This window comes from Scyliorhinus canicula, chromosome 10 (assembly GCF_902713615.1).
Source record: "Scyliorhinus canicula chromosome 10, sScyCan1.1, whole genome shotgun sequence".
Classification (NCBI taxonomy): Eukaryota; Metazoa; Chordata; class Chondrichthyes; order Carcharhiniformes; family Scyliorhinidae; genus Scyliorhinus; species Scyliorhinus canicula.
Genome location: NC_052155.1, coordinates 4,159,246 through 4,182,375, shown reverse-complemented (window position 1 = coordinate 4,182,375; position 23,130 = coordinate 4,159,246). Strand labels below are relative to the sequence as shown.

Here is a 23,130-nt window from a genome sequence, read left to right as displayed (position 1 = left end):
TCCCTCAGTACTGACCCTCTGACAGTGCGGCATTCCCTCAGTACTGACCCTCTGACAGTGCAGCACTCCCTCAGTACTGACCCTCTGACAGTGCAGCATTCCCTCAGTACTGACCCTCTGACAGTGCAGCACTCTCTCAGTACTGACCCTCTGACAGTGCAGCATTCCCTCAGTACTGACCCTCTGACAGTGCAGCACTCTCTCAGTACTGACCCTCTGACAGTGCAGCATTCCCTCAGTACTGACCCTCTGACAGTGCGGCACTCTCTCAGTACTGACCCTCTGACAGTGCAGCACTCTCTCAGTACTGACCCTCTGACAGTGCAGCACTCCCTCAGCACTGACCCTCTGACAGTGCAGCACTCCCTCAGCACTGACCCTCTGACAGTGCAGCACTCCCTCAGTTTCACATGGAGTATTGAGCTCAAATCTTTGGAGTGGGGTTTGAAGCAATGGCTCTCGGAGTCCAGAGGTGAGAATGATTTCTGTTGTCAGTGGCAATGACCAATAGGAACTTGTTCTATTTAATGACTCTTTTCGCCAAGGACTTGGACTTTCAGAGTTTTCGCCTCCAACTCTCCCAATCCCTCACGGATCCGTTCAATGACTGGCTGGTCGGCCTTTGACTCCGCTTGTTTCAGAGCCTCTTCATAGACCAGCTTGGCTTCGCTGTACCTCCCTGTTAGCAAAGCAGACGGAAATCAGAGCTGGAGATATAAAACCGATTTTCCACTGTCTGAATCCAAAAGCGAGTTGGATGCTCCCACCCCACCCACCGCCAGAACACCGCGGGTGAGACACCGACAATGGAGAAATCCATCAACCTTGGGCGGGATTCTCCAGGCGAACGCGGAGGGAGAATCACACCCATCTTTTACAACGTAGGGGGAGACTGCACATTGCATCGATATAGGCTCTCTTTTGGTCACTTTGTCCATTGTCTCGATGCAACTCAGCCGGTTAATATTCCTGAGAAACACCTTGGTAGGTGCAGGACAATCAGATTGGCAGCATTGGCAAAGACATGGATTTGGTCAGAACGGAGTATATTTCACCCACTGAACCATAGAGACATTACGGTGCAGAAAGAGGCCATTCAGCCCATCATGTCTGCACCGGCCAAACAATAAATAAACCAACCGTTCATTTTAATCCCAGTTCCCAGCACCTGGGCTGGAGTCTTGCAGGTTATGGCACCTTAGATACAGATCCAGGCACCTTTTAAACAAGTTGAGTATTTCAGCCTCAACCACCAACTCAGGCCGTGAATTGCAGATGCTCACTATCTTCTGGGTGAAAAGGATTTTCCCTCTAATCCTTCTACCAATCACCTCAAATCTATGGTAATTGATCCCTCAGCCAGGGGGGAACAAGTCTTTCCCGTCAACCCTGACAATTTTGTACACTTCAATTCAGTTATCCTTCAGCCTCCTTTGTTCGAAGGGAAACAGCCCCAGCATTTCCAATCTGTCCTCATAGCTGCAAATGACAAGATTTGGTAACGAGAGTAATTCTGTTTTGCTGTAATGCTATAACCAGATCTGTACACAAAACTCTAGCTGTGCCTAACCAGTGTTTTATACAGCTCCAGCATTACAGCCCTGCCTTTGCATTGAACAGCGAGCCCAATAAAGAAACACATTTCATATGATTTCTTAACCACCTTATCTACCTGTCCTGTGACCTTCAAGGACCTGCACTCAAGCATGATCTCTCACTTCCTCATCTCCTCTCAATATCTTCCCGATTATTGAGAATTGCCTTGCTTTGTTTGCCTGCCCCCACCCCCCGCATTACCTCACAGTTCAAATTGAACTCCATTTGCCACTTCTCTGCCCACTTCAACCAAACAACTCGAGTTGACAGCTATCCTCTTCACTATCAACTACACAGCCGATTTCTGTGTCATCTGCAAATTTCCCAATTATGCCACACACATAGACATAGAATTTACAGTGCAGGAGGCCATTCGGCCCATTGAGTCTGCACCGGCTCTTGGAAAGAGCACCCTACCCAAGGTCAACACCTCCACCCTGTCCCCATAACCCAGTAACCCCACCCAACACTAAGGGCAATATTTGGACACTAAGGGCAATTTATCATGGCCAATCCACCTAACCTGCACATCTTTGGACTGTGGGAGGAAACCGGAGCACCCGGAGGAAACCCACGCACACACGGGGAGGATGTGCAGACTCCACACAGACAGTGACCCAAGCCGGAATCGAACCTGGGACCCTGGAGCTGTGAAGCAATTATGCTAACCACAATGCTACCGTGCTGCCCACACATTGCAGACCAAATCATTAATCTATACAACAGCAAGGGCCCAACACGGAGCCCTGTGGAACACCACTGGAAACGGTTTTCCATTCACAAAAACATCCATCGACCATCACCCTCCTGTTACTGATCCAATTTTGGATCCAACCTGCTACCTCCCGGGTTTCCCGTTCGATCTCACTCTTCTGACCAGTCTGCCATGTGGAACCTTGTGAAATGCCTTACTGAAATCCATATACACAACATCCAATGCACTACCCTCATCAATCCTCCTTGTAGTTTCCAATAATTTTCCCACCACTGAAATCAGACTGATGCCTATTAGTTTTCTGGCTAATCCCTCACACCCTTTTTTAAATAATGTTGCAACGTTTCCAGACCTTCAATCCTCTGGAATCTCACCGGTGTCTAGCGAGGATTCAAAAACGATCCTCAAAGCATCTGTTATTTCCTCTCTAGCTTTCCTTCGACAGCCTGGGATACAATCCATCTGGCCCTGGTGACTTATCCACCTTCCAAAGATGCCAGTTCCTCCAGTAATTCCTCTCCCAGCATGCTCTCACAAAAGGATACAATAGCATTTCAAGGCAGCTATTTAGGTAACAATACCCAGAGTGTGACAGGAAGGTACAAGCATTTCAAAACAGCAAATAGGGTCATAGGAGGAAAACTGGTATAAAGGAAAAATTAATGCACATGATATTTGGTACAAAATAAATGAATTAACGGCACAAATTGAGGTTAATGGGGTGATTTTACAGTCATTACAGACATAGTTAAAGAGATCAAAGCTAGGAACTAAATATTCAGGGTAGGTGACTATTCATAGGGCCAGGCAGAAAGGAAAGGGTGGTGGGGTAGCTTGTTAGTATGGAATGGAATAAGTATGATCGGAATAAATGATCCTGGATCAGAAGATGTAGATTTCATATGAGGCGAGGTGGGGGAGGTAGATGGTGGACAGACTTTAGCCAGTCAAGTGGTCAGTTACTTGTCACAGGATTCTCAGCCTCTGATATTATCTTACTGCCACAGTATTTATATTGATGAGCCAGTTCAATTGCTGGTCAATGGGAACTCCCAGGATATTGATAAGGGGGATTCAGTGACAGTAATGCCATTGAATTTTAAGGGGCGATGGTTAGATTCTCTCTTGTTGGAGACGGTCATTACGTGGCAATTGTGTGGTGTCTGGGGAGGCAGTGGCCTTGTCACATTGTCACTGGCCTACTAATGATCTCCCTGAACAGGCGCCGGAATGTGGCGACTAGGGGCTTTTCACAGTAACTTCATTCGAAGCCTCCTCGTGACAATAAGCGATTTTCATTTCTTTTTTCATTGATGAAGCAGCTGAAGATGGTTGGGCCGAGGACACTACCCTGAGGAACTCCTGCAGTGATGTCAGAGGACTGAGACAATTGACTCCAATAACCACAACCATCTTCCTTTGTGCCGGGTATGACTCCAACCAGCGGAGAGTTTCCCCCCCCCCCCCGATTCCCATAGAGTCCAGTTTAGTGAGGGCTCAGGGCTCCTTGATGCCATACTCGGTCAAATGCTGCCTTGATGTCAAGGGCAGTCACTCTCACCTCATCTCTGGCATTCAGCTCTTTTGTCCATGTTTGAACCAAGGCTGCCATAAGATCAGGAGCTGGTTGGCCTGCTGACACCTACAGTGTACGATTGCCTCCTAAAGTTCTCGGGGAAACAGGAAAATTAAAAACCTGATTAGATACAAATACTGCGCCTGACCACACCCGCGCACTGATAGCATGTGGCCCCAAACTCTCCATCCCTTCCCTGATAGGATGTGATTCACACTCCGTCCTCAGTATTTAACAGTGCTATTACCTTTGTGCATGAGAACTCTGGCCAAGTTATTAAGAATCACGTATTCATCTGGGTGGCTGGTCTCTCTCGCCAGGTCGGAGGCCCTTCGGACATAATCATAGGCCCGTTCATGGTGGCCTTTCATATCCAGTACGGTGGCCAGATCGTTCATCAGTACCACTGTCTGAGAGAGGGGAAGGGGGTTGGGTGGAGAGAGATGGGGAAAACGTTATTATATCATGGAGGACTAATATGGTAGCTTTTCTTTTACCATCAGCAAGTTTATTCTGATACAGCTCAGAGACGCAAACACCTTCTAGCTTTCCCACAGCAACGGTTCCAGCTGTGTCCATTTATACTCCTTTGGAGGTTGAGCCAATACCATTACCTGTTTGTAATAAGGCAATGAGCTTAACAATATAATTGCTAAAGCATGCACTTGCTGATACATTGACAGATTCCTCTCTTTCTTTGAAATTAAAGCTTTAGAAGAAAAATAAATAAATTGGAGAACACAGCTTTGTTTCCATTTGTTTGGACTGAAATGGGACAGGGAGACAGAACGAGAGGGGTACAGCACCCGGGGCAGGACAGACTTCAGGAGCTGCAGTGAGGTGTGTGGGTATGTTAATTGCCTGGCGCTTGGGGGGAAATGATACATTACACGTAACTGCTACACGGAGATTCAAGACAGTACATGACAGGATGCCATTCGACCCATCGAAGAACAAACCCATCATTCCCACTTCCCCACTCTTTTCCCCCATATCCTGGCAATGTCTTTTCACCTTCTTTACCCAATTCCCTTTGAAAATTTCTATTGACTCTGCTTCCACCGCCCTTTCAGACAGCACCTTCCCGTTCACAACCCAGTGTGTAGAATGAAGCCTTACCTCATGTACCGCCCTTTCAGACAGCACATTCCCGATCACAACCCACGGTGTAGAATGAAGCCTTACCTCATAAGAACATAAGAACTAGGAGCAGAAGTAGACCGTCCGGCCCTTCGAGCCTGCTCCGCCATGCTATAAGATCATGGCTGATCTATTCGTGGTCTCAGAACCACTTACCCGCATTCTCGCCATATCCCGTAATTCCTTTATTTTTCAAAAAAACATCTACCCTATCTTTAAATATACAATGAAGTAGTGTCTACTACTCCTTTCGGTAGGGAATTCCATACTTTAACCACCCTCTGGGTGAAGAAGTTCCTCCTTGATTCAGTCCTAAATCTGCTCCCCCTAATCTTGAGGCTATGCCCTCTTGCCCTACTTTCACCTACCAGTGGAAACATCCTTTCTACTTCTATCTTATCCATTCCCTTCAAAATTTTATATGTTTCTATTAGATCCCCCCTCAACCTTCTGAATTCCAGTGAATATAATCCCAATCTACTCAGCCTCTCCTCATACGATAACCCCCTCAACTCCGGAATCAGCCTAGTGAACCTCCTCTGCACCCCCTCTAGTGCTAGCGTATCCTTTCTCAAGTGTGGAGACCAAAACTGCCTACAGTACTCCAGGTTTGGCCTCACCAGCACCTTGTACAACTGCAACATTACCTCTCTGCTTTTAAACTCAATCCCCTTCGCAATGAAGGACAAAATTCCATTTGCCTTCCTAATTACTTGTTGCACCTGCAGACCAACCTTCTGTGACTCGTGCACAAGTACACCCAGGTCCCTCTGCATAGCAGCATGCTGCAGCTTTTTACCATTTAAGTAATAATCCGTTCTATTGTTACTCCTACCAAAATGCATGACTTCACACTTATTGACATTATACTCCATCTGCCAGACCTTTGCCCACTCACTCAATGTGTCAATGTTCCTCTGTAAGGTTTTACAGTCCTCAGTACACTTTGCTCTGCCACACACCTTCGTGTCACCTGCAAACTTAGGTACCTTACACGTAGTTCCCAACTCCAAATCGTCTATATAAATTGTAAATAATTGTGGTCCCAACACCGATCCCTGAGGCACACCACTCGTCACTGATTGCCAGCCAGAATAGCACTCATTTATTCCCACTCTTTGTTTCCTGTTGGACAACCAATCCTCTATCCATGCTAGTACTCTACCCTGAACACCATGCATCCTTATCTTATGCAGCAGCCTCTTGTGCGGTACCTTGTCAAAGGCCTTTTGGAAATCTAGGTACACCACATCCACTGGGTCCCCTTTGTCTACCTTGCTCGAAATGTCTTCATAGAATTCCAAGAGATTCGTTAAGCATGACCTGCCCTTCATGAATCCTTGCTGCGTCCGTTCAATGGGACAATTTCTATCGAGGTGCCCCCCTATCTCTTTCTTGATAATAGACTCAAGCATCTTCCCCACGACAGAGGTTAAGCTAACTGGTCTATAATTCCCCATCTTTTGTCTACTTCCCTTTTTAAACAGTGGCGTCACATTTGCTGTTTTCCAATCCTCTGGGACTGCCCCAGTGTTCAGCGAATTTTGGAAAATTACCGCCAGTGCATCTGCTATTACTCCAGCCATCTCTTTCAGTACCCTGGGATGCATTCCATCAGGGCCAGGAGACTTATCTATCCTGAACTCCATTAGCTTGCCCAGCACTTGCTCTTTCGTGATAGTAATGGTTTCCAGGTCCTCACCTACCTTCTTCTCTCGGTCAATTGCTGACATGTTATTAGTGTCCTCCACTGTGAAGACCGATACAAAATATTTGTTCAATGCCTCCGCCATTTCATCATATCCCATAACTAAATGACCACTCTCATCCTCTAACGGACCAATGTTTACTTTAGCCACTCTTTTTAGTTTTATATAATTATATAATTATAAAAACTTTTGCTATCTGTCCTTATATTCTGTGCCAGTTTTTTTTCGTGTTGTATCTTACTTTTCTTTATGGCTTTTTTCGTGGCTTTCTGCTGACCTTTAAAGTTTTCCCAATCTTCTAGTTTCCCGCTGATCTTGGCCACTTTGTAAGCCTTCTCTTTCAATTTGACAGCCTCATGTATCTCCTTAGACACCCATGGTAGATTCCCTCTTTTCTTACAATTCTTCCTTCTCACTGGAATATACTTTTGTTGAGCACTATGAAAGATTTCTTTGAAAGTACTCCACTGCTCCTCAACTGTCCTACCATAAAATATTTGTTTCCAGTCTACTTTAGCGAGGTCCTTCCTCATTCTATCGTAGTCCCCTTTGTTCAAGCATAGGGCCCTGGTATTGGATTCTATCATCACACTCTCCATCTGTATACTAAATTCAACCATGCTGTGATCACTCCGCCCTTTCAGACAGCACATTCCCGATCAAAATGAAGCCTTACCTCATGTACCGCCCTTTCAGATAGCACATTCCCGATCACAGCCCACTGTGTAGAATGAAGCCTTATCTCATGTACCGCCCTTTCAGACGGCACATTCCCGATCACAGCCCACTGTGTAGAATGAAGCCTTACCTCATGTTGTCCCTGGTTCTTCTGCCAGTCTGGGCCTTCTCATTATCGACTCTGCATCCGCTGTAAACAGTTGCACTTGATTTACTCCATCTTAAACCTTCCAGGTTCTGGACATCTCTATTAAATCTCTCCTTTACCTTCTGTGCTCAACAGGAACAATCCCAGCTTCTCCAATCCCTTGTCCTTGATACCATTCTGGGAAATCTCCTCCCCAAGGCCCTGGTATCTTTACAACAATATAGTGCCTGGAAACGGACTCCATACATCACTGGTTAGGTCTCAGCTGGAGTGCTAAAGATTACATTAACAGCCTGGGTTTTGCATCTATTCCCCTATTTGGAAAGCTCAGGTTCCCAATTGCATCATTAATTGTTGGTTAACTTCTCCTTATCGGCCCCCTGGTAGCAGATTGGAGGTGGTAGATTGTATAAAGGCAGAAATTAGGCAAGTGTACATCAAAGGCAGAGTAATATTAATAGGGGATTTCAACGTGCGCATAGGTTGGGAACAGCAGACAAGCAGCTGTCAGAAAGGCAGTGAATTTTGGGAATGTTTCTGGGATGGTTTCCTGCAGCAATATGTTCTGGATGTAACAAGGGGACAGGCAGGTGAGGGGGGGGGGGGGGGGGGGGTAAATGGGTAATGGGTTCCACTTCACAAAGAAAAGTAGCCATGGATAACGAAAGAGGTTAGGGACAGCAGAAAACTAAAAGCAAAGGCTCACAAAAAAAATGAAAACACAGCACAATTTCGGATGATTGGGAAAGGTTCACGGGCCAGCAAAAAGGTCACAAAGCAGAAGAGCTACCAAAAGGGATTATGAAAGGAAACTTGCAATAAGAGGAGATTTTATAGTTCTATAAAAGGAAAAGGGGTGGGGGGCGATGAGCAATGTGGGCGCACTAAAAGCTGAAAATGGAGATATTGTCAGTGATAATGGGGAAATGGCAGACATGTTGAACAATTACCTTGCCTCAGTATTTACAGTAGGAAAGGAGGTAATTTGCCAGAAGACCCGAAAAAATTAATCAATAGAGGACAGAGACTTATACGATAATTGCACAACAACACTAACTATGAAATTAATGGAACTAAATCTCCAGGACCTGACAGTTTCCATCCGAGGTTGTTGAATGAGAGACAGCGGACTGGGTGCAGTATGGGCAGAGTGGCTGAGTGAGAGACAGCGGACTGGGTGCAGTATGGGCAGAGTGGCTGAGTGAGAGACAGTGGACTGGGCAGAGCGGCTGAGTGAGAGACAGCTGACTGGGTGCAGTATGGGCAGGGTGGCTGAGAGAGTGGACTGGGTGCAGTATGGGCAGGGTGGCTGAGAGAGTGGACTGGGTGCAGCATGGGCAGAGCGGCTGAGTGAGAGACAGCGGACTGGGTGCAGCATGGGCAGAGCGGCTGAGTGAGAGACAGCAGACTGGGCAGAGCGGCTGAGTGAGAGACAGCAGACTGGGCGCAGTATGGGCAGAGCGGCTGAGTGAGAGACAGCAGACTGGGTGCAGCATGGGCAGAGCGGCTGAGTGAGAGACAGCAGACTGGGCAGAGTGGCTGAGTGAGAGACAGCAGACTGGGCAGAGTGGCTGAGCGAGAGACAGCAGACTGGGTGCAGTATGGGCAGAGTGGCTGAGTGAGAGACAGCGGACTGGGTGCAGTATGGGCAGGGTGGCTGAGTGAGAGACAGCGGACTGGGTGCAGTATGGGCAGGGCGGCTGAGTGAGAGACAGCGGACTGGGTGCAGTATGGGCAGAGCGGCTGAGTGAGAGACAGGGACTGGGTGCAGTATGGGCAGAGCGGCTGAGTGAGAGACAGCAGACTGGGTGCAGTATGGGCAGAGCGGCTGAGTGAGAGACAGCAGACTGGGTGCAGTATGGGCAGAGCGGCTGAGTGAGAGACAGCGGACTGGGTGCAGTATGGGCAGAGCGGCTGAGTGAGAGACAGCAGACTGGGTGCAGTATGGGCAGAGCGGCTGAGTGAGAGACAGCGGACTGGGCGCAGGATGGGCAGAGCGGCTGAGTGAGAGACAGCGGACTGGGTGCAGTATGGGCAGAGCGGCTGAGTGAGAGACAGCAGACTGGGTGCAGTATGGGCAGAGCGGCTGAGTGAGAGACAGCGGACTGGGCACAGCATGGGCAGGGTGGCTGAGTGAGAGACAGCGGGCTGGGAGCAGTATGGGCAGGGTGGCTGAGTGAGAGACAGCGGACTGGGCAGAGTGGCTGAGTGAGAGACAGCAGACTGGGCAGAGCGGCTGAGTGAGAGACAGCAGACTGGGTGCAGTATGGGCAGAGTGGCTGAGTGAGAGACAGCAGACTGGGTGCAGTATGGGCAGAGTAGCTGAGTGAGAGACAGCAGACTGGGTGCAGTATGGGCAGAGCGGCTGAGTGAGAGACAGCAGACTGGGTGCAGTATGGGCAGAGTGGCTGAGTGAGAGACAGCAGACTGGGTGCAGTATGGGCAGAGCGGCTGAGTGAGAGGCAGCGGACTGGGTGCAGTATGGGCAGAGCGGCTGAGTGAGAGACAGCGGACTGGGTGCAGTATGGGCAGAGCGGCTGAGTGAGAGGCAGCGGACTGGGCGCAGTATGGGCAGAGCGGCTGAGTGAGAGGCAGCGGGCTGGGTGCAGTATGGGCAGAGCGGCTGAGTGAGAGACAGCGGACTGGGCACAGCATGGGCAGGGTGGCTGAGTGAGAGACAGCGGGCTGGGAGCAGTATGGGCAGGGTGGCTGAGTGAGAGACAGCGGACTGGGCAGAGTGGCTGAGTGAGAGACAGCAGACTGGGCAGAGCGGCTGAGTGAGAGACAGCAGACTGGGTGCAGTATGGGCAGAGTGGCTGAGTGAGAGACAGCAGACTGGGCAGAGTGGCTGAGTGAGAGACAGCAGACTGGGCAGAGTGGCTGAGTGAGAGACAGCAGACTGGGCAGAGTGGCTGAGTGAGAGACAGCAGACTGGGCAGAGTGGCTGAGTGAGATACAGCAGACTCTGCGCAGTATGGGCAGAGCGGCTGAGTGAGAGACAGCGGACTGGGCGCAGTATGGGCAGAGCGGCTGAGTGAGAGACAGCGGACTGGGTGCAGTATGGGCAGGGTGGCTGAGTGAGAGACAGCGGACTGGGCGCAGTAGCTGAGTGAGAGACAGCAGACTGGGTGCAGTATGGGCAGAGCGGCTGAGTGAGAGACAGCGGACTGGGTGCAGTATGGGCAGAGCGGCTGAGTGAGAGACAGCGGACTGGGTGCAGTATGGGCAGAGCGGCTGAGTGAGAGACAGCAGACTGGGTGCAGTATGGGCAGAGCGGCTGAGTGAGAGACAGCGGACTGGGTGCAGTATGGGCAGAGCGGCTGAGTGAGAGACAGCAGACTGGGTGCAGTATGGGCAGAGCGGCTGAGTGAGAGACAGCGGACTGGGTGCAGTATGGGCAGAGCGGCTGAGTGAGAGACAGGGACTGGGTGCAGTATGGGCAGAGTAGCTGAGTGAGACACAACAGACTGGGTGCAGTATGGGCAGAGCGGCTGAGTGAGAGACAGCGGACTGGGTGCAGTATGGGCAGAGCGGCTGAGTGAGAGACAGCAGACTGGGTGCAGTATGGGCAGAGCGGCTGAGTGAGAGACAGCGGACTGGGCACAGCATGGGCAGGGTGGCTGAGGGAGAGACAGCGGACTGGGTGCAGTATGGGCAGAGTAGCTGAGTGAGACACAACAGACTGGGTGCAGTATGGGCAGAGCGGCTGAGTGAGAGACAGCAGACTGGGTGCAGTATGGGCAGAGTGGCTGAGTGAGAGACAGCAGACTGGGTGCAGTATGGGCAGAGTAGCTGAGTGAGACACAACAGACTGGGTGCAGTATGGGCAGAGCGGCTGAGTGAGAGACAGCGGACTGGGTGCAGTATGGGCAGGGTGGCTGAGTGAGAGACAGCGGACTGGGTGCAGTATGGGCAGAGCGGCTGAGTGAGAGACAGGGACTGGGTGCAGTATGGGCAGAGCGGCTGAGTGAGAGACAGCGGACTGGGTGCAGTATGGGCAGGGTGGCTGAGTGAGAGACAGCGGACTGGGCGCAGTATGGGCAGGTTGGCTGAGTGAGAGACAGCGGGCTGGGTGCAGTATGGGCAGGGTGGCTGAGTGAGAGACAGCGGACTGGGTGCAGTATGGGCAGAGCGGCTGAGTGAGAGACAGCACACTGGGCACAGCATGGGCAGGGTGGCTGAGTGAGAGACAGCGGACTGGGTGCAGTATGGGCAGGGTGGCTGAGTGAGAGACAGCGGACTGGGTGCAGTATGGGCAGAGCGGCTGAGTGAGAGACAGCGGACTGGGCGCAGTATGGGCAGAGTGGCTGAGTGAGAGACAGCAGACTGGGCAGAGCGGCTGAGTGAGAGACAGCGGACTGGGTGCAGTATGGGCAGGGTGGCTGAGGGAGAGACAGCGGACTGGGTGCAGTATGGGCAGGGTGGCTGAGGGAGAGACAGCGGACTGGGTGCAGTATGGGCAGAGCGGCTGAGTGAGAGACAGCGGACTGGGTGCAGTATGGGCAGGGTGGCTGAGTGAGAGACAGGGACTGGGTGCAGTATGGGCAGGGTGGCTGAGTGAGAGACAGGGACTGGGTGCAGTATGGGCAGGGTGGCTGAGGGAGAGACAGCGGACTGGGTGCAGTATGGGCAGAGCGGCTGAGTGAGAGACAGCGGACTGGGTGCAGTATGGGCAGAGCGGCTGAGTGAGAGACAGCGGACTGGGTGCAGTATGGGCAGGGTGGCTGAGTGAGAGACAGCAGACTGGGTGCAGTATGGGCAGAGCGGCTGAGTGAGAGACAGCAGACTGGGTGCAGTATGGGCAGAGCGGCTGAGTGAGAGACAGCAGACTGGGTGCAGTATGGGCAGAGTAGCTGCAGGGGGTGCTGATGGAATGACTGCTACCCGATTGCTGCTGCAGAATCTCCACCGTGAGGTTTACCTGTGGGTGTGTCTCTCCCTGCACCTGCCGAGAGATTGCTAATGCCTTTTCGTACAGACTTTCTGCCAAATCCAGCTGCTTCCGGCTAACCATGTAGCGGGCACACGAGTCCAGGGTCATCCCCAATAGCAGGCGGGTATTGTCCTTCTCTTTGGCTGGGAAATAAACCAAGGAAAGAACAAAAACAGGAATTTCACTGCATGTCTGTCAGCTTTCACAAGCTCAAAACATCACTAAGTGGAAACGATGTTTGCATGTTTCAGGATTTTTCTACAGCAAACCAGGCCAGATTCTCACTCTATTTATTATTGTTAAACACCACAGGGCAGGCTTCATCTTTTATTCATTTATGGAATGTGGGCCTCGCAGGCCAGGGCAGCATTTATCACCCACCCTAATTACCCTCCACAAGGTGATGGAGAGTTGCCTTCGCTGCAGTGCACGCGAGGAAGGTGCAGATGAAGAAGCAACCGATCACTCTGTGACCAGGAAGACATTGGGTTTATCCAGACTGTGTGCAGCAACGGGACTGATTCCATCAATAGACAGTCTTACCCGACAGGGTCTCCTCTGGAAGATCTTTCTGACTCTGAATCTTGTCTTCCAGTGTCTCAATGCACCATTTGTACCCTTCCACTGCTAAACCATGCCTGGGAAAGCAGAAAGAAACATCAATATCACTCACATGGACTGATTACACAGGCATGATAAACTGGTGATCTAAATCAGACATTTAAGATGATTGGCCCCCACCTTCTCAACGTTGCACCTCACCTGAGGTGCGGTGATCTACAGGTTAAACCACCACCAGCCAGCTCTCCCCTCAAAGGGAAACATAAGAATTGGGAGCAGCAGTCCATTCAGCCCTTTGAACCTGCTCCGCCATTCACTCAGATCATGGCTGATCTCTTCCTGGTCTCAAATCCACCTCCCACCTGTTCCCCATATCCCTTTAACCTATTTAAAAAAAATCAGAAATATATCTACCTCCTTCTTGAAACCATTTAATGATTCAGATTCCACCTCACTATGGGGCAGTGAGTTCCACAAATTCACTCCCCTCTGCGAGAAGTAGTTCCTCCTCATTTCAGTTTTAAATCTACCGCCTCTCAACCTATATCCGTGACCTCTCGTTCTAGATTGTCCCACAAGGGGGAACATTTGGTCTACGTTTACTTCATCAATCTCTCTTTGTATTTTATACACCTCGATCAGATCCCCTCTCATTCTTGGAAATTCAGCAAGTAGAAGGCCAAACCGTATAATCTCTCCTTATAAGTGAACCCCTTCATCCCCGGATCTCTCCTCACACGTTAACCCTTTCATCCCTGGAATCAATCTGGTGAACCTCCTCTGAACTGCCTCCAATGTCACCACATCCTTCCTCAAATAAGGAGAGCAAAACTGGACACAATGCTCCAGATGTGGTCTCACCAACACCCTGTACAATTGCAACAACACTTCTCTACTTTTATACTCCAGTCCTTTTGCAATAAACGCTAAAATTCCATTTTCCTTTTTAGGAACAGCTTCTTCCCCACAGTTACTAGACTCAACGACTCTCCCTCGGACTGATCTGTTCCCTGTAAGAACACTATTCACGACGTCCTATGCTGTTCTTGCTCATGTATTTGCTTTGTTTGGCCCCTTGTTCTGCACTGTAACCAATTAATTTGTTGATGTTCTCTGTTGATTATTTTTTTGTCTACTGTGTATGCACTGTGTATGTTCCCTTAGCCGCAGAAAAATACTTTCACTGTACTTGTGGCACGTGACAATCAAATCAATCAATCCTTGCATACCGACTTTCTGCGATTCATCATCAAAGACACCCAGATCCCTCTGCACAAACACATCCTGAATCTGCATTCATTTAGATAATAATTAGTCTTTCTATTTTTTTGGCGGAGAGGGGGAGCGCGAAGAATGAGTGCAGCCAGGAGGCCCGCAGAGGCACCAAATTCTTTCACTGGAGAGGGTGCAGAGGAGATTCACCGGGATATTGCCTGGGTTGGAGCGTTTCAGCTGTGGAGAGGGGCAGGGTAGGCTAGGGTCATTTTCCTTGAAGAGGATAAAGGGGGACCTGACTGAGCATTACCAAATTATGAAGGACACAGATAGGGTGTGGTGGTACGGATATGAGCACTGCCATTGGTGCAGAGCACTGGCTTCCCATTGGCTCTGGCTGGTCATGTGCCTCTCGTCCGATTGGTTGGGACTAGTCACGTGACTGCTCTCCAATTGGTCGAGAGGCAAGTAGGCCCCGCCTCCGAGGCGGGGTATAAGTACCCAGAGTTCCTGGCGGTCGGCCATTCTCTGTAGTCGACCACCGGGCTAACAACTAGCAGATTAAAGCGACAGTTCGGATCCCAAATGTGTTTTGAGTCGAATTGATGGTACATCATAGGGAAGATAGGAAGGTACTTTTCCCGTCAGTAGAGGGGCCAATAACCAGGTGGCAGAGATTTTGAGGGTATTTGAGGTAAAACTATTTCACTCACAGAGTGGTGTGAATCTGGAAGTCACTGTCTGAAAGGGTAGTGGAGGCAGGAACCTTCACAATAGTTAAGAAGCATTTAGATAAGTACTTCAAATGCCCTAGCATACAGAGCTATGGAGCAAGGGCTGGGAAATGGGATTAGAATGGATAGGTGCTTGATGGCTGGCCCAGACTCGATGGGCTGAAAGGCATTATTTTGCTTTTAAACTATATGGTGCTATGAGTCTAACAGGCCCAATCTCCTCAATCTGTCGAGGGTGGGAGCCAATTGCAAATTTCAAAACAGAGATTGACAAGATTTTTCTGAGGAGACATTCGAGCTCGAAGCATTAACTCGGTTGCTCTCTCCACAAATGGAGTTTTTCCAGAATGTTTTATTTTTATGTCAGATTTCCTGCACCCGCAGTATTTTGCTTTTATTTGGTAACTTTTGTTTTGAGTAAGGTTATACAACCTGGGCAGGCAGACGGAAGGGAATGTGTGGGTGGTGGTGTCACAGTGTATCTCACAGGGGTGTATCCTCCTTCTAGATGGAGGTGGTAGTGGGTTTGGAAGGAGATGAAGGAACCTTGGCGAGGTACTGCAGCGCATCGTGCAGATGGTACACACAGCTGCCACTGTGCACCAATGGCAGAGGGAGTGTATATTTAAGGTGTGAAGGGAAGTTATAAATATAAAAAGCATAAATGGCCCCACAGTCCCAGATGACCATAGGCTGCTTTGAGGGGGGAGAGCTGACTGGTGGCGATTTAACCGGAGGATCTCCACACCTCAGGCGAGGGGTAAGGTTCAGAAGGTGGGAGCTTCATGAATAATCTCAGCCAGTACAGGAACTGAACCCATCATTCTGGATCACAAGCCAGCCATCCAGTTAACTGGGCTAACCAACCCCCGATAAGGAGAAGGCAAAGAGGCTTCCGGCAGAAAAGATGGAAAAGCAGAGTATTTCTTAAATAGTGAGATGTTGGAAAGTGTCGATGGCCAAAGAGAGCAGAGTATCCTTGTTCATGAGTCACTAAAGCTAACATGTAGGTGCAGCAAGCATTTATGAAGTTAAATGGCCTTCATTGTAAGTGAGTCGATGTACAGGAGTAAAGATTATCTTGCTGCAATTGTATAAAGGCTTGCTGAGACCAAACCTGGAGTATTATCATAGAATTTACAGTGCAGGAGGCCATTCGACCCATCGAGTCTGCACCGGCCCTCGGAAAGAGCACTCTACTTAAGCCCACACTTCCACCCTATCCCCACCTAACCCTTTTGGACACTAAGGGCAATTTATCACGGCCAATCCTCCTGCACATCTTTGGACTGTGGAGGAAACCGGAGCACCCGGAGGAAACCCACGCAGACACGAGGAGAACGTGCAGACTCCGCACAGACTGTGACCCAGCCAGGAGTCGAACCTGGGACCCAGAATCTGTGAAGCAGCAGTGCTAACCACTGTGCTATTGTGCCGCCCATGTACGGTTTTGGGTGGAAGGATATACTTGCCATAGAGGGAGTGCAATGAAGGCTCAGCAGACAAATCCCTGGGATGGAAGGATTGTCTGATGAGGAGAGATTGAAGCCGGTATTCTCAGGTTCCAAGACTTCCCGAACAGGCGCCGGAATGTGGCGACTAGGGGCTTTTCACAGTAACTTCATTGAAGCCTACTCGTGACAATAAGCGATTTTTATTTTCATTTTTCAATAAGAGTTGATCTCATTGAAACGTACAGAATTCTTGAGGGGCTCAACAGGTTTGATGTAGTAAGGAGGTTTCCCCTAGCTGAAGAGTCTTAGTACAAGGGTCTGGTTATTTAGGAATGAGGACAGGACAAATATCTTCACTCAGAGGCCTATGGGTCCCAACTGGAGCCAATTATCACAAACCCTGCATCTGACTGGCTGGCTGAGGAAGTGGTGGATTCAGGGGTGGATTCCCAAGGTCACTCCTGGGAGATTGGTTTGCTACGTCTAATGTACTCACTGCTCAGTGCTCGCGTAGATGCTGCACAACTTGAGGGACATCTCAATCACAGCATTGTCATCCTGTGGAAGCCAAGAGAAACCAGTTATTCGCCACATTACACTTTTGCTACCCCTTCCCAAAGCCTTGTCAAAAGCAACTCATACAGACAATGTTGTCGAGGAGAACACTCAGGTTCAGTCGACCAGGCTAGATGGAATTGAGGTTCAAAAGGAGGAGGTGTTAGCAATTTTAGAAAATGTCAAAATAGATAAGTCCCCTGGGCCAGATGGGATTTATCCTAGGATTCTCTGGGAAGCCAGGGAGGAGATTGCAGAGCCTTTGTCCTTGATCTTTATGTCGTCTTTGTCGACAGGAATAGTGCCGGAAGACTGGAGGATAGCAAATGTTGTCCCCTTGTTCAAGAAGGGGAGTAGAGACAACCCTGGTAATTATAGACCTGTGAGCCTTACTTCGGTTGTGGGTAAAATGTTGGAAAAGGTTATAAGAGATAGGGTGTATAATCATCTTGAAAAGAACAAGTTGATTAGCGATAGTCAACACGGTTTTGTGAAGGGTAGGTCATGCCTCACAAACCTTATTGAGTTTTTTGAGAAGGTGACCAAACAGGTGGATCAGGGTAAAGCTGTTGATGTGGTGTATATGGATTTCAGTAAGGCGTTTGATAAGGTTCCCCACGGTAGGCTATTGCAGAAAATAAGGAAGTATGGGATTGAAGGTGATTTAGCGGTTTGGATCAGTAATTGGCTAGCTGAAAGAAGACAGAGGGTGGTGGTTGATGGCAAATGTTCATCCTGGAGTTCAGTTACTAGTGGTGTACCGCAAGGATCTGTTTTGGGGCCACTGCTGTTTGTCATTTTTATAAATGACCTGGAAGAGGGTGTAGAAGGATGGGTTAGTAAATTTGCAGATGACACGAAGGTTGGTGGAGTTGTGGATAGTGCTGAAGGATGTTATAGGATACAGAGGGACATAGATAAGCTGCAGAGCAGGGCTGAGAGGTAGCAGATGGAGTTTAATGCGGAAAAGTGAGGTGGTTCACTTTGGAAGGAGTAACAGGAATGCAGAATATTGGGCTAATGGCAAGATTCTTGGTAGTGTAGATGAACAGAGAGATCTCGGCATCCAGGTACATAAATCCCTGAAAGTTGCCACCCAGGTTAATAGGGCTGTTAAGAAGGCATATGGTGTGCTAGCCTTTATAAGCAGGGGGATTGAGTTTCGGAACCACAAGGTCATGCTGCAGCTGTACATAACTCTGGTGCGGCCGCACCTGGAGTACTGCGTGCAGTTCTGGTCACCACATTATAGGAAGGATGTGGAAGCTTTGGAAAGGGTTCAGAGGAGATTTACTAGGATGTTGCCTGGTATAGAGGGAAGGTCTTACGAGGAAAGGCTCAGGGAATTGAGGTTGTTTTCGTTAGAGAGGAGAAGGCTGAGAGGTGACTTAATAGAGACATATAAGATAGTCAGAGGGTTAGATAGGGTGGACAGTGAGAGTCTTTTTCCTCGGATGGTGATGACCAACACGAGGGGACATAGCTTTAAATTGAGGGGTGATAGATATAGGACAGATGTCAGAGGCAGTTTCTTTACTCAGAGAGTAGTAGGGGTGTGGAACACCCTGCCTGCAACAGTAGTAGACTCGCCAACTTTAAGGGCATTTAAGTGGTCACTGGATAGACATATGGATGAAAATGGAATAGTGTAGGTCAGATAGGCTTCAGATGGTTTCACAGGTCGGCGCAACATCGAGGGTCGAAGGGCCCGTACTGCGCTGTAGTGTTCTATGTTCTATACTGTAATTGGAATTATGGAGACTTGGCTGAAGGAGGGACAGGACTGGCAGCTTAACATTCCGGGATATCGGTGTTTTAGACGGGACAGAAGGAGGAAGCAGGAGGTGGGGAGGTTGGGGGGGGGGGGGGGGGGGGGGGGGGGGGGGGGGGGGGCATTGCTGATTAGGGAGCAGATCACAGCTGTGTTGAGCGAGGACACATTGGGGGGGGGGGATCTTGTAGTGAGGCATTGTGGATGGAGTTCAGGAATAAGGAGGGTGAAATCACAATGTTGGGAGTGTACGATGGACCTCCCAACAGCCCGCAGGAGACGGGAGCAGTTGTGTAGTCAGATACTGAAAAGGTGTGATAAAGCAGGGTAGTTGTGATGGGCGACTTTAACTCCCCCCATATTAACTGGGAATCCCTTACAGTCAGGGGCTCGGATGGAGAGCAATTCGTTACATGTGTCCAGGAGGGTGTTTTGATCCAGTATGTTGACAATCCAACCAGGGAGGGGGTGATACTAGACTTGGTATTGGGGAATGAGCCAGGCCAGGTGATGGATGTTTCATGGAATTTACAGTGCAGAAGGAGGCCATTTGGTCCATCAGGTCTGCACCGGCCCTTGGAAAGAGCATCACACTTAAGCCCATGCCTCCACACTATCCCCGTAAACTAGTAACCCCACAACCTTTTCTTTGGAAACTAAGGACAATTTAGCATGGCCAATCCACCTAACCTGCATATCTTTGGACTGTGGGAGGAAACTGGAGCAGCCGGAGGAAACCCCCGCAGACACGGGGAGAACGTGCAGTTTCCACACAGACAGTGACCAAACCAGGAAGCGAACTTGGGACCCTGGAGCGGTGAAGCAACTGTGCTAGCCACTGTGTTGTGCTGCCCAGTGGGGGACATTTTGGGCTGGGCTTAGCGACCATAATTCCATAAGATTTTGAGCAATCATAGATAAGGACAAGAGTAGCCTGCGGGAGAAGGTGCTGAATTGGGCGAGGGCCAGTTACATCCAAATTAGACAGAAACAGGGGAATGTGGATTGGGAGCGATTGGAGGGCAAATCCACGTCGGACATGTGGGAAGCTTTTAAAGGCCAGTTGATTGAAGTGCAGGACAGGCATGTCTCCGCACAATGAAGGATAGAAATGGCAGGATCCAGGAACCATGGATGACAAGGGAAATTGTAAGCTTAGTCAAAGGGGAAAAAAAAGCACACGATAGGTTTAGGCATCTAAAAACAAGCCCTTGAGGAGTACAGTGAAAGTAAATGGGGCCATGAAATGTCTTTAGCAAACATGGTCAAGGAGAATCCCAAGGCTTTTTTATGCATATATTAGGAGCAAGAGGGTAGCAAGAGAAAGAGTCGGCCGACTCGAGGACAATGGAGGGAAGATATGCTGGAACCACAGGATGTGGGTGAAATCCTTAATGAGTACTTTGTATCGGTATTCACCAGGGAGAAGGACATGACGGATGTTGAGGTCAGGGATAGGTGTGTGAACACTCTTGAGAATGTCAATATATCAAAGGAGGAAGTGTTGAGTATCCTAAACTGCATTAAGGTAGACAAGTCCCCGGGGCCGGATGGTATCTATCGCAGGTTACTGCGGGAGGCAAGGGGAGAGATAGCAGAGGCCTTAACAGATATCTTCGCATCCTCTTCAACCACAGGCGAGGTTCCAGATGACTGGAGGATAGTCAATGTCATTCCCTTGTTTAAGAAAGGAAGCAGGGATAATCCAGCAAATTATAGGCCGGTGAGCCGGACATCAGTGGTGGGGAAGCTTTTGGAAAAGATTTAGAGGGACAGGATATATGGACATTTGGAGGAAAATGGACTAGTTAGCGACAGGCAGCATGGTTTCGTACAGGGAAGGTCAGGTCTCACCAACTTGATTGAGTTTTTTGAAGAGGTGACAAAGAAAATTGGTGAGCAAACGGCTGTGGATGTAGTTTATATGGACTTCAGTAAGGCATTTGACAAGGTCCCACATGGCAGACAGGTACAAAAACTAAAATCACACAGGATTCGGGGTGGGCTGGCTAGATGGATACAGAACTGGCTTGGTTATAGAAGACGGAGAGTAGCTATGGGTGTTTTTCAGAATGGAGATCTGTAGCTGGTGGTGTTCCGCAGGGATCAGTGCTGGAACCTGTTGTTTGCAGTCTGTGTAAATGATCTGGAGGAAAATGTGGACGTCACAAAGATTGGTGGGAGTTGTTGATAGTGCCGAGGATTGTCAGAGGATACAACAGGATATCGATAGATTGGAGACTTGGGCACAGAAATGGCAGATGGAGTTTAATCCAGACAAATGCGAGGTGATGCATTTTGAAGGATCAAATCTATGAATGAATTAAATGGCAGAACCCTCAGGAGCATTAACACAGAGGGATCTGGACGTGCAGGTCCACAGTTCCCTAAAAGTGGCAACACAGGTGGCCAAGGTGATTTAGGCACGCTTGCCTTCATCAGCCGGGGCATTGGGTACAGGAGTTGGGAAATCATGTTGCAGCTCGTCACGTGCTGGAGAGTAGAAATAGTAAGATGTATCAGATGAATACGTGGCTGAAGAGATGATGTGAGGGGGAGGGGGGACCTGTACAAACTGGACGGGTTACACCTGGGCAGAACCTGGACTGATGTCCTAGGGGGAGGGGTACTTGCTAGAGCTGTTCGGGAGGGTTTAAACTAATATAACAGGGGGATGGGAACCTATGCAAGGATTCAGAGCAGGGGCAATCAAGAACAAGGGAAAAAGACAGATAGGAGATTAAGAAAAGTGACAGGCAAAGAAACCAAGGGGCAGTATCAGATAATAACATGTACAAAATAGTAAGGACAGGACAAGGAACGTTAAGAGGACAAAGTCAGCATGGATTTACGAAAGGAAAATCATCCTTGATAAATCTACTAGAGTTCTTTGAAGATGTAAGTAGTACAGTTGACCAAGGAGAACCGGTAGATGTGATTTATTTAGACTTTCAGAAGGCTTTCGACAAGGTCTCACACAGCAGATTAATATGTAAAATTAAAGTGCATGGGATTACAGTTAGTGTAATGGATAGAATGCAAAAAGTTGGAATAAATGCGTCTTTTTCTGATTTACAGGCAGTCACTCGTAGGGTACAGCAGGGATCTGTGCTAGGACCCTAACTGTTCACATTGTTTATTGATGATTTGGATGAGGGAACTAAATGTATTATCTCCAGATTTGCAGATGATACAAAGTTGGGTGGGAGGGTGAGCTGTGAGGAGGATGCAGAGATGCTTCAGTGGGAATTGGACTGAGTGAGTGGGCACATGCATGGCAGATGCAGTACAATGTGGATAAATGTGAGGCTATCTGCTTCGGTAGCAAAAATAGGAAGGCTGATTATTATTGGAATGTGTGTAAATTGAGAGAGGCGGATACTCAGCGAGACCTTGGTGTCCTCGTGCATCAGTCGCTGAAAGTAAGCGGGCAGGTACAGCAGACAATAAAGGCGGCAAATGGTATGTTGGCCTTCATAGCGAGAGGATTTGAGAGTAGGAATAGAGATGTTTTACTGCAATTGTATCGGGCATTGGTGAGGCCACACCTGGAGTATTGTGGCAGTTTCGAAGGGCCAAATGGCGTCCTCCTGTTTCTATCAGTTAAACAGTTCTTAAACAAACAGAAAACTTGAACATGCTATTTGTACCTGCTACTAATTCCAATCAAGCAACCCAATACACTTTGAATGCCTTTGTCTGATTGGCAGGATGTAACGAGTGGAGTCATAGAATCCCTGCAGCGCAGGAGGCCATTTGGCCCATCGGGTCTGCACTGACCCTTCAAACCCTCGCCCGATACCTGCAACCCCCCCCCCCCCCCCCCCCAAGAGGCAATTAAACATGGCCAATTCACCTAACCTGCACATCTTTGCACTGTGGGTGAAAACCGGAGCACCCAGGGAAACCCTTGCAAGCACAGGGAGAACGTGCAGACTCCACACAGACAGTGACCCGATGCCGCAATTGAACCAGAGTCTCTGTCGCTGTGAGGCAGGGGTCAGTGCTGGGACCTTTTTACAATTTATGTCAATGACTTAGATGAGGGAAGTGAAGGCATAGTCGCTAAATTTGCCGATGACACAAAGATAGGTAGAAAGGTATGCTGCGAGGAAGACATAAGGAGGTTATTGACGGATATAGATAGGTTTGAGTGAGTGGGCGAAAATCTGACAGATGGAGCATAACGTGGCAAAATGTGAAGTAGTTCACTTTGGGACGGAGAATAAAAAAGCAGAGTTGTATTTGAATGGAGAGCAGAAATCCAAGATGCAGAAGGATCTAGATGTTTAATAGAATTTACTGTGCAGAAGGAGGCCATTTGGCCCATCGAGTCTGCACCGGC

General features: G+C 49.0%; 1 protein-coding gene across 1 annotated transcript in view; it reads right to left on the bottom strand.

Moving 5' to 3' along the window:
* Positions 1-284: 284 nt before the first annotated feature.
* ttc19 (tetratricopeptide repeat domain 19) overlaps positions 285-23,130 on the bottom strand; it is a 38,125-nt gene continuing 15,279 nt past the window's right edge. Inside the window, exons 6-10 of the mRNA XM_038808535.1 lie at positions 16,956-17,017; positions 13,039-13,133; positions 12,484-12,638; positions 4,135-4,297; positions 285-679 (exon numbers count right to left, since the gene is read on the bottom strand). Of these exons, the coding sequence (XP_038664463.1) occupies positions 525-679; positions 4,135-4,297; positions 12,484-12,638; positions 13,039-13,133; positions 16,956-17,017 (630 nt within the window). The 3' untranslated portion in view covers positions 285-524. The remainder of the gene's footprint in view (positions 680-4,134; positions 4,298-12,483; positions 12,639-13,038; positions 13,134-16,955; positions 17,018-23,130) is intronic.